This window comes from Lycium barbarum, chromosome 11 (assembly GCF_019175385.1).
Source record: "Lycium barbarum isolate Lr01 chromosome 11, ASM1917538v2, whole genome shotgun sequence".
Classification (NCBI taxonomy): domain Eukaryota; kingdom Viridiplantae; phylum Streptophyta; class Magnoliopsida; order Solanales; family Solanaceae; genus Lycium; species Lycium barbarum.
The window spans coordinates 105,080,709-105,092,292 of record NC_083347.1 but is presented as its reverse complement, the minus strand read 5'-3'; the positions used below and the strand labels follow the sequence as shown (position 1 = coordinate 105,092,292).

The window sequence follows — 11,584 nt, the reverse complement described above, 5'->3', positions numbered from 1 at the left end:
CTTCTTCAATAGCCTCATCAATAATCGGCTCGACAATGATAGGTTCAACCACTTTCTGATTTACCGCGTCAAGGATCTTTCCACTTCTAGTGGAAATAGCTTTGCATGAGGCAATTTGATCGCCTCCACTACACCTTGGGTTCGGAACTGTGTCGCTAGGAAGGCCCCCTCTTTGCGGTGGATGTTGCTCACGAGAAAGATCTCTCATTTGTGACTCAAGTTTACGAATCGAAGCGGTGTGAGAGCCTACCACTTCGGTCAAATTTTCCATCTTCTTGTCACTCTTATGCTGGTTGTCCAATATCTTTTCAAGCATAGATTCCATCCGAGTGGTCCCTTGATCATTGGAAGGACCTTCTTGCCAATTTTGAGAATTAGAAGTACAGCCCTTTGGTGGAACATATACATTGGAATTCCGATTACCATAATTGTTGTTGTTGTAATCCCTCCTGTCCGAACCACCATATTCATTTCGGCCATATGGATTGAATTGTTGTTGGGGTCTCCATTGCTTTGGATGACCTCCTTGAGAGTGACCAATATAATTAGCATCCTCACGTTGTGGCTGCCCCTCTAGATAAGCTTCTTTCGAGACTTGATACATTCCTGGAGCATGCGATGGCATCTCTTCAACAACATTCAGACTTTTAGCTTCTTTCTCCGTAAGCCTCTTTGACAACAAATCCACAGTGGTTTGCAATTGAGCAAAAACATGATCTCGCTCATGATTTTCTTTGGCCACCGCGGCAGCAGAGGGGCTACCATATGACAGGACTTCGCTATCACTCGAGTGCCAAGCTTGATTGTGGGTAGTGAGCTTATCAAACAAACGGGTGATAACGATAAATGACTTGTCCATGAAGCATCCTCCTGCGGAAGTATTGACAACAATCTAATTCATTGTATCTAAGCCTTTGTAGAATTTCTCCGTGAGAATAGCATCCGGAAATCCGTGAGTTGGAGATTGAGCTAGATAATACTTGAAACGCTCCCATGCTGAATATAATTGTTCCCCCGGAAGTTGTTTGAACTCAAAGATCTTATCCCGAAGCTCGGCCTTTTTGCTTGGCGGGAACCATTTCTTCAAAAATGTATTGGCTAACGCGTTCCAGGTATGTATAGAATTGCTGGGGAGCTTTTCATACCATTCCCTTGCTTGGCCAGCCAAGGAATATTTAAAGACCCGTAACCGAAGTGCATCAGCAGAAACAGCACCTTGGGATTGTTGAGAACACACATGCAAGAAGTTTTTCAAATGTCGAAGTGGACAATCCTCCGAAGAATTTCGGAAATAACCTTCTAGTTTCAGCAGCTGATAGATAGAACTATCAATTTTGAAAGTAGTATTTCCAATTCTAGGAGGAACCACAGCAGAAGCATAATCAGCTTCATTGATGAATTCCGCAAAGATATTTTCATCCTCATCCTCCTCTGGTGCAGGTGGGTTCACTTGGAGTCCACCTTGGTTTCCTTGATTCCGATTCGGTCTTCCTGCCATGTTCACTTGGTTCACCACAACAGCAAACAAGGTGTGATGGAATAGAATTTTTTTTAAAGAAGAGTACACAACAATCACTAATTTCTAAACCGTATTCCCCGGCAACGGCGCCAAAATTTGATACGCTCAAATTACACCTATTATTGGCGTAAAGCGGATGTTGTCAAATATAGTAACCCAAACAAGGTTAGGGTCGAATCCCACAGGAAATATGGAGAGAAAAAGGTACTAATTGTATGCGATACTAGTCTTTAAAGGCTTTAATCCTATTCCGAATATTTTAAAAAGAGATTTGGTTTGTAATAGCTATTCTGAAGTGTTTGGAATTTGTTTAGATTTTTAGAACCAAAGTTGTGTCCCCGTGATGATTAGATGTTATGCTATGGGTGTCAATATGGTATATTTCTAATGGGTCGAGGTCATGCATGCACTTAATCTCTAATACACTTTCTAAGATTTTTCAATAGTTAGAAAGTATTTCTTTTCATGATTTTCCAAATGCAGAAAAGTTATAAATAAAGTTGATTAAATATGCCAAGTAGAACTCATATTATTCCTAAGCGAGTTCATTAAACGAGGGTTAGCTCCCCGAGTCCCTGTTATATTATTTCAAATCACACCCTAGTTCATCTTTCCAAATAAACTAGGGTTTGTGCATGGACAAGTGTTTGCAACTACTTATAGAACAATGAATACTAGAAATAATAAAACACATCACAACCCATTATATAAATATATATATATATATATATATATATATATATATATATATACAATGTTAGATACCCATTACATAGCACCCATCATTTGGGTCCACAACTTTGATTAAAGAAACTACTCACCCATTATGGTCTCAAAAATAGTAAGCAATACATGAGACATAAAGCTTACAAAGTGTAATAAAGTTGAAGGAATATGGAATCTTCTTGTCTTCACTAAGCTCCAAAAGGGGAGTATTCAATGCTCACCCACCAATGGAACTTTTAATACCCTTACAATAAATTCTGAATGAATAAAATGACCTAAAATGTTATTTAAATAGGCTCCAAAAACGCACAGCAAAAACTGATAAAATTGCCCCCGATAGCAAGATCGATGGACCGTCGATCGTTCGACGATCCGTCGATTTCTTCGTCTTTTGTAACTTCAGCACTGTGTACCGTTCGACGGTGCCGTCGACCAGTTCGACGCTCCGTCGAGTATTTCATCTTTTTCTCCTCTGTTGAGAGATCTTGCTTGACGACACAAATGACGAAACGTCGATCAGTTCGACGCTTCGTCGATGCTTCCGTCCTTTGTCATCTTCAACTTTGTCATCACTGGAAAATCAGGCTTATCGACGATTCAAAGGACGGTTCGTCGACTGATCGACGGACCGTCGATTCTCATTTCTGGCCAATTTTTCTATTGTTCTTTGCTTTTTGCTTTTGGGCCATTGTTTTCCTAAAACACAACAAAACATATTAACGAGAACCAGACTTACTTGAAAACAACCAAAATTCATAGTAAAAAGGCGTCGAATGTGCCACAAATCCGCGGCACATCACCTGCCGGATACCATCCTCGGATATCCGTACCATCTCCGACGCAAGCCCCGCAAGCCCAGGATAAGGCATATGCTCTAACCCCAAGATGCGTAAACGTTGTACGACCACTAGCAGCATTTGTTTTCAACAGTAAAAAAAAGTTATTTTTTAAAACTTAACAATTAATGCAATTAAATAAATCTAAATACGATAAACTTACCAATGCCTCGTACTGCCCCGCGAGTGCTGAATATTCTACATCCTTAGGGGGACGCAAAGCTGGGTTGTCGATCAATCGGCGTGTGATCTGATGATACCAGCGCATGTAATGCTCAATGGGAGTCAAATGGCCGACCACCGCTGAAGTGCCCAACCTGTTCTCCCAACGGTGGAGCTGGACATCCATGAAAGCCAGAAAATCATCATCGACGGCAGCCTGATCGTCCCGCTGGTAGTGTCGAAGTTCATGACGGACGTCAGAGGGTATATCTGTGTATGCCCAAACTGTCGTAAGACACGCTCGGGCATGTGGTCCTCTACTATGTCCAGGTGTATCAATGGACACCGCGACCTCCAAACCCCCTGACCTGCCCTGCAAAAGGCCGGCAAACCATCTAATATAGCAGCGTACGACGTCCATATAAATAGCTGCATAACATATAAATACAAATCAGTGATCACCAAGTAGAAAAGACGTTTAATTAAATTAATAATGTAAAGTTAAATAGTTTTACCGTATCGTCCGTCATGTGATCAAGCTAGTCCAGGAATGGAAGAATACTGTGGTACGTGTCCATATCCCGGTCAAAACCCGCTGTCCACCTTCTCGCATAAGGCATGTCAATCTCGAGGTGATGCCTAGGTAAGAGCTTAAAAGGCAACATCCTCTCCCACGCCCATAACTATAAGCGATATTAGAAAATACGATTTTTAAGTCGTCGTTTCAAGAGGTTTGTCTACATTAAAGGAAGGCACACTTAAAATATTACCTGGAGAAGAGCAAAAAATCTACACACATCTCTGACAACACCAATAGACGCTCGGAACAGGCATCTGTAAAGATACGCCAAAATAGCACCGCCCCAGCTGTAGTCTCCCAAACGGTCTAGATGCTCCAAGAAAATCAAATAACGTAAACTGAAAAAGGCACCCGATGAGTTCGGGAACAAGATGCCCCCGAATTTAATAAGCAGGTACAAACAGGCATAACGATCAACATCGCCCTGCGGGGTGCCGTCCACAACCGGATGCAGACCCTCCAAATAAGTGCAGAGTGCACTAATCTTAACCCGACTCTGTCCCGAAATCTAGCCCTCGGCGTCAGGCACGAAGTGGGTGATCCTAGTCAACTCTGTCACCCATGTCTGGCCCGGAGGAGGCTCGTACCGAGTGTATAGTGGCTCTCCATCTACCCGTAATCCAAAGAGGACCTCCACATCCTGAAGTGTAATCGTGGCCTTACTAGTGCGAAGATGGAAGGTATGTGTCTTTGGCCTCCACCGCTCAACCACGGCTGTGATGAGCGCCCAATCATGTTGTATCCGACCAACAGACACGCAAAGGTAGATGCCGCCCCGAAACAATATCTCCAAGACGCGAGGGTGTGGGGGGTGGTCGCGTAAAAGAGTTCGCGCTCTCTGCAGCCTACGGAGACGGAGCCTAGTAGATATCCCTATAGTACCGGCTCATAGTAACTCTGACCTATGATTGCCTTGCAAATACAATACTGATTTATCAGGGGACCCCGGGTGAACAGCGGGCCCCGGGTGATCATCGGGCCCCGGGGGAACATCGGGCCCAGGGGGAACATTTAGATCCATGAAAGAGTTCGGTCTGTACAAACTAAATTAGTCATTATTCTTGAAATGAAAGATAAATTATATTAACTAATTAATAATTTGTAGGGAATATGTGAATTATGTAGTATTATATCTTGTGAATAATTAACATGGGATATGCAGTAAATTTAACATGTGATAGTAAGGACACATATGTGATGGCAAAGACTTTTAAGTTAATTACTTTTGAATTATGTGATGGCAAAGACTTTTAAGTTAATTAATTTGGGAATCGAAATTCAACAGTAATATTTGTTTAGAACTCTATTTTGAATATGTGATATATTTTTGGTTGACCAAGTAGCCAACAAAACTACGATAAAACTAGACTAAAAGAGTATATTCGTCAACCACATATTTTCCTACAAACTTTACATTTTTTTCGTTAACTTATGTATTTATGCAAAAGAAGAACTTTAACTATTCTTTTTTAGATAATCTTTTTTTATTTAACATATATATTCACGCTTTTAAAATAATATAGATTAACAATTCATAATCATTTACAACTTGTTTGGATGGCTGTTACCTATTGTATTATATTATGTTGTTAGTTTAAATACAATGTTTGCTTTGATTGTTACTTTAATTTTATTGTTATGTAACGACGAAAGGTCCTATTTTATGTAACCACTGATTTGGTCCTATACAATACAACATAATACTATACATTATGAAACAATACATAACAATCATCCAAACAAAGTGTTAACAAAATAATAATTCATTACCAATCAACTTCTTTCAATTCATAAACAATATTTAACAACTAATAAATTCATAATCAATATTTAACAAATAATCAATTAACAAAAGAATAATTCATTAACAATTCATAAATAATTAACAAATTAACAACTCAGAAAACATCTAACAAATTAACAATTCATAAACATTTAACAAATTAACAATTCATAAACATTTAACAAAATAATGAATTAAACAAAAAAAAAAAAATCAGAACAGTGTCAAAAGCCACTGCCCAGTCCGAACAAGAACAAAAAAAAATTGTTTTTTTTTTTTTGGAAAATAGCAAGGATTAAATGTTAAGCATGCTTAGAATATAATGTATATAACAAAATAATAACAAAAGTTCATAGTGGAAAACCTTAATCGAAGATTGTTTGTAGAGTTATTTTAATCGAGTTGTACGCCGCTTTTTCCCAAAATTCGAACTTAGAATCTTGCTTCTTGACTTGAATATACCGAGAATCTAAACTTTTCGAACGAAATTTAATGAAAAATGACGTTTTTGGATGTGGGGACCACCTCGGTTTCTCCTCCAATGGCGTTTTCAATTTTTTTTTTGGCCACTGGAGGGACCAGTGGTGGAACCCGATGGGTTTAATGTGGACTCCTATAGTGCAGTATTTTACTGTTCTATAGGTGAGAGAAAAATTTATGTAGCGCAGTATTTTACTGCGCTAAAGATAGTTTTGTAACATTTTTTTTTGTTGGGATATTTTGGTTAAAAATAATTTTTTTAGGGCATTTTGATTCCGGACCCTACAAATAATAAGGCAACAAATAATGTGGATAAGGGCAAGTGAGTCAATTGATGATTGCTGGGTCCCATGGTAGGCCAATGGAAAGTCGCTGTCACAAATGGTATCTATTTCTTCGCCGACCAACCGACCTAACCTTCAAATTCCCTAAAATATCCGCAATATAAATTTCTTGTTAACTATAAAACCACAACTCCTATGTTTTAACTTATTTTTCTTAATTTGATTGAGCATGAAGTTAAAAAAAAAATTAAAGATTTTTTTTTGAATTTTATAATCTTAAATTAAGAATATGTGTAATATATGAAACTGTTCTTTAATTGTTTCGCCTTAAATATGTTAAATGTGAGATTTTAAAATTAAAGAATTATCAAATTACAAAGAAATATTTTATTTAAAAATGACCTAAAAGAAAAATTAAGACAAACACACTAAAACAAAAACAATACTTGTATACTAATCGTCTAATCATCTCTCTTTCTTTCTTTCATTCTTCCTATCGTTTATGAGTACAAAAATCTATTCACCCTATACCCAAATGACAGCAACTTTTTTAATTTAATATTAAATTTCCGTTAAAATCATTGAGCTCCCAAACCACCCATGTATATTTTATTTATTTAGACAACTAAATTGAGGCTTGTATCAATTGGGCACTTTAACATATCCTAAAGTGTTTTTATTAGATATTTATGACTTAAATTTTGAAGAAGTTTCTACGAGTGTTCATTACGTAGATACGTTAATCATATAAAAAAGTCACATTCTTTAATTATACACATTAACATCAATTAAAATAGACATAAGATTTTATGACTTATTAAGACTCATGTGTATAATTAAAGGATATGTTATATTTTAAGAGCCTGTTTGGATGGGCTTATGCCTATAAGCTGTAAACAACTTATAAGTTAAAAAAAATAAGTTGGGTAGTCTAACTTTTTTTTTTTGGCTTATAAGTTGTTTTCAGCTTATAAGCTGCTTTAGATAAGCTAAGTCAAATGGACTCATTTATTTTTTTTGAGCTCATTTATTTTTTTGAGCTTATTTTAAGCACAAAATGACTTTAAGCTGGCCAGCCAAACACTCAAAAAAGCTGAAAACAGCTTATAAGCAACTTATAAGTCAATCCAAATGGGCTCTAAGTAGTTAACTTATATACATAATGAACACTATAAAACTCGTGCAAAAGCTTTTTAAAATTTAAGTTGAAACGGTCTAAAATGAACTTTGTCATGTGTTTATGAGTTGATTAAAAGTATATCTACTTCGATTGTCTAAATAAAATTAGTTGTAAAAGTTGAGGGACCGTAAATTCGTTTTGCCTAAAATATAAGGAGAAATAACATCTTTTCCACCATCAAAAACTGTGGTTCAATGGATAAAGTTGCTTCTTCCTTTATCAGATATCTCGAATTCGAACCATGATATGAAAAAAAATTTGATGGGAGCGAGTACCAGATGGGAACAAAAAATACATCTTTTCCCATACCTTTATAATGGGTGTGTGAGGAGTTGTGAGAGTCTTTTAACATGGCCGGCGGCCAACAAGCAACAACCATCATCTCTTATGAGCTTTTTTTAATAAATAAAGTAGACATATATCATTCAGGCTATTATTGTGGAGAGAAAGAAAAATTGTGTCGGTGCTTTTAGATATTTGCTTTTTTTTTTTTTTTTTTTTAAATTATTGAGGTAATTCCCTTAATATAAAATCAACGTGGAATACCATTGTACTCAAATTGTCTCTCAAACCCATAGTAACTTTCTTCCTCCTCCACCTTCCCCTTTCACGGGCATTCCTCTAGATTACAGAGATACTTTTTCTTTCCAATTTTGCAACTAAACCCAAATATATAAGGAAAGAGCGTATTTGAGCCGAAGATAAACAGTCTTTTCATTTTATTAGGAGTAAGATTTGCGTACATCTTTACCCTCCTAGATTTGCGTACAGTTTACCCTCCCTAGATCTCACTTGAAATTACACTGAGTTTTTTGTTGTTGTTGTTGTATATAAGAAAGAGATTCTTAAGTCGAGGTCTACTCTGTCTTTTCAAAATAAAGATAAGGTCTGCGTATCCTCTACCTTCTCAAATCTCACTTGTAGGATTACACTGAGTTTGTTGTTGTTATCATCGTATATAAGGAAAGAGAGCATAGAGAGGAAAAATGGAGGTTGATGGCGCCGGAGGCGGCGGTGCTAGGGTGGTTGGAGGTGGAGGAGGTTGTTGCTCCGGGAAGAGAAAAAGCATTTATAAAGGAATAAGGATGAGGAAGTGGGGAAAGTGGGTTGCTGAAATTAGAGAGCCCAACAAACGGTCCAGGATATGGTTGGGCTCATATTCAACGCCTGTGGCAGCGGCACGGGCTTACGATACTGCTGTTTACTATCTTCGCGGGCCCTCAGCCCGGTTAAATTTCCCTGAGTTGTTAGTCGGTGATGGCGGGCTCAGTGATTTGTCTGCTGATTCAATTCGTAAGAAGGCAGTAGAAGTTGGTGCCAGAGTCGACGCTACCCAAAGCTCACTGGCTAGTCATGACCACAGCCACAGCCACAGCCATGATCAGCAACGGCTACGTGAATCTAGGAACCATCTTTGTGAAAGTGAAAACCCAGCCCGGTTAAAGCCATGTTGGTTTCAGGAAAAGCCCGATTTGAACTTGAAACCCGAGCCTGAAGACCCAGAACTCGATTACTGGTGAGTTTTGGTGATGGTGGGCTCATTCAATTCGTAAGAAGGCTGTGGAAGATGGTGCTAGAGTTGACGCTATCCAAAACTTACTGGTCATTCACGAACACGGCGACAGCCATAACCAACAAAGGCGACAAAGCCCAGCCCGATTAAAGCCATAGTTGGTTTCAGGAGAAGCCCGAGCCCGAGGACCCAGAACTCGATTACTGGTGAGTTGCTGAGAAGTAAGAACACAAGCCGCCTGTAATCTCCAAATTCCAAAACGTGGCAGCTTAGGACTGTTTTATTCTCTGAGTTATCATCTCCTCTTTTTCATTGTAAAAATTGTCGAGCCTAATCTGAATACAACAGCACTGATGTTTTAACATGTAGGGGTGTTCCTGGTTCGGTTTGAGTCGGTTATTGATTAAAATCATAAATAAATTAATTTAGTCGATTTTTAAATATCTAAAATTATAATCAAACCAAATAAAATAATAACCACCGGTTTGGTTATTGTCGGTTTTGTTCGATTTTTCAATTTATTACTAGCAGCCATGAGACTTATCAGTAAAACATTAAAAAGTTGAAAAAGACATGTTTTTTTTTTTTGGATTCAAACGATAACTTTTATTTATAGTTTAAGGTGGAACATGCATCATAGAAACATTTTCACTATAGCGATAGTATAGTACTCAAATTATCCAAAGTTGCTAAACTATTACATATAGAGCTAAAAACTAACTTAGTAGTGGCTGCACCATTTTTGTCATCTTAATACACATAGCTGGAAATAAAGTAGAGCATATGAGCTTTTAGTTGTTGTTACAAACATACATATTAATTAAACATAAAGACTACCTAAAATTAAAATGAAAATATATGAAATAAAAAAACTTTGTGTAATGATCCCAAACTTTGGGGCAGTACTTGCATTTTGCCCTCAATTCGCCCATTTTATTAAAAAAACTTTGTGTAATGATCCCAAACTTCAGATGTTTTTCTATCATTATCCCCGAGGCTAGGGTCTGGACTACAAGGAGTTGTTCTTTTCTGCTTTTTAGGAGGATTACTCACAGAAGAAGTATTAGGGTCATGTGCTTGAGTTGCAGCAACTGCTGATGTTACTAAAATATCTTCTATAGGAACCTCCAAATTTACAACCTCTGTCCTTTTCATATAAAAAATATTAGAAGTTTAGGACCCATTTAGACAAGAAAAAAAGAAGGTATAAATTCGAAAAAAGAAGAAGAAACAACCTAAAATCAAATGGCTGACAAAGAAAGGCTAAAAATTTAAGTTAAAGACATTAGACTCTAACGTGAGCTTCTGTTAGTAGGTTTACATTTAATACTTAAAGAGTTAAAAGACTTAAAGACATAGACTTAGACATATTCTTAAAAACATGGGCCTTAAAAAATCACGTGAAATAAGTAGACCAAAAATCAAATTAATGATTAAAAGGTATAAAATATGGGAAAAATTCATAAATGACTACATTTTAAGGGTTAAAAATCTGGCATAGCAACATTTTGCTTATTTACAGCTCGTAGCTACTTTTTTGTTTGCTGTATTCATTTTTTTCGCTGTATTCAATTTTTGTTTTCGCTGTATTCATGACTAAAATATTTTTTTTCCCGCTATATTCATGAAATAATTATATGTATTCATAAATTGACTTATTTTATTCATGAATACAACAAGTAAAAAACTGAATACATATACACCAATAATTACACAAAATACATCATATTTTCCGATATGTATACAACAGATATAGGCGAAAAAAACTGTATACAACATAGATACACCAAAAAAATTAATAAATACAAGCGAAAAACATTGTATACACGGTAAATATACAACAAATACAGCGAAAAAAATAATGAATACAATGAATTGTATGCTAAAAAATTAATGAATACATTGAAAAAGAAACGTGATTTTTCAGATCCGGTACCGGAATTTGACCGGAAAAGCCACCGTCGGCCAGACTCCGTCACTCCGACAAAGCAACACTTGTCGACGGTGAATATCTGATGTATATCCGGTCAGATCCAACAAAGATTTGACCAGATCTGACCGTCAAAGTTCGCCGGAGAAGGATGGAAGGCCAATCGGTGAAGATCTGATTTATATTTGGTCAGATCCGGCCGAGATCTGCCCGTAAAAGTTCGCCGGAGAAGGACGAGAGGCCGATTGGTGAAGATTTGATGTATATCCGGTCAGATCCGGCCAAGATCTGATCGGATTTGTCCGTAAAAGTTCGCCGGAGAAAGGCCGTTGTGGCCGGCAACAGAGCAGGGGTAGGGGAGAGGGGAGAGAGAGATGGGAGGATTGAGTTGGAAGTGAATAATGTGATGATGAGGTATTTTACTTTGTATATATATATATATAGCTATAAGTTGTATTTAACATATAATTATTAGCTATGGAATGTAATTATTTTAAACTATAGCTACTAAATATAAATATGTAGTAATGTTAGTTATGCTATGTAGTTATCCCATAAAATATTTATAATTATTTATGAAAAACTAATACT

The 11,584-nt window shown here is 37.0% G+C and overlaps 1 protein-coding gene and 1 non-coding gene across 2 annotated transcripts; both read left to right on the top strand.

Annotated features, from left to right (window-relative positions):
• Nucleotides 1-947: 947 nt before the first annotated feature.
• LOC132620587 (small nucleolar RNA R71) lies at nt 948-1,053 on the top strand. The gene has a single exon (XR_009575031.1). It is a non-coding gene; the product is annotated as a small nucleolar RNA R71 (small nucleolar RNA).
• Nucleotides 1,054-8,074: 7,021 nt separating this feature from the next.
• On the top strand, nt 8,075-9,427 carry LOC132618216 (ethylene-responsive transcription factor ERF011-like). The gene has a single exon (XM_060333275.1). It carries the CDS (start codon nt 8,537-8,539, stop codon nt 9,068-9,070), a length of 534 nt encoding a protein of 177 aa, XP_060189258.1. The 5' UTR covers nt 8,075-8,536; the 3' UTR covers nt 9,071-9,427.
• The last annotated feature ends 2,157 nt before the right edge of the window (nt 9,428-11,584 follow it).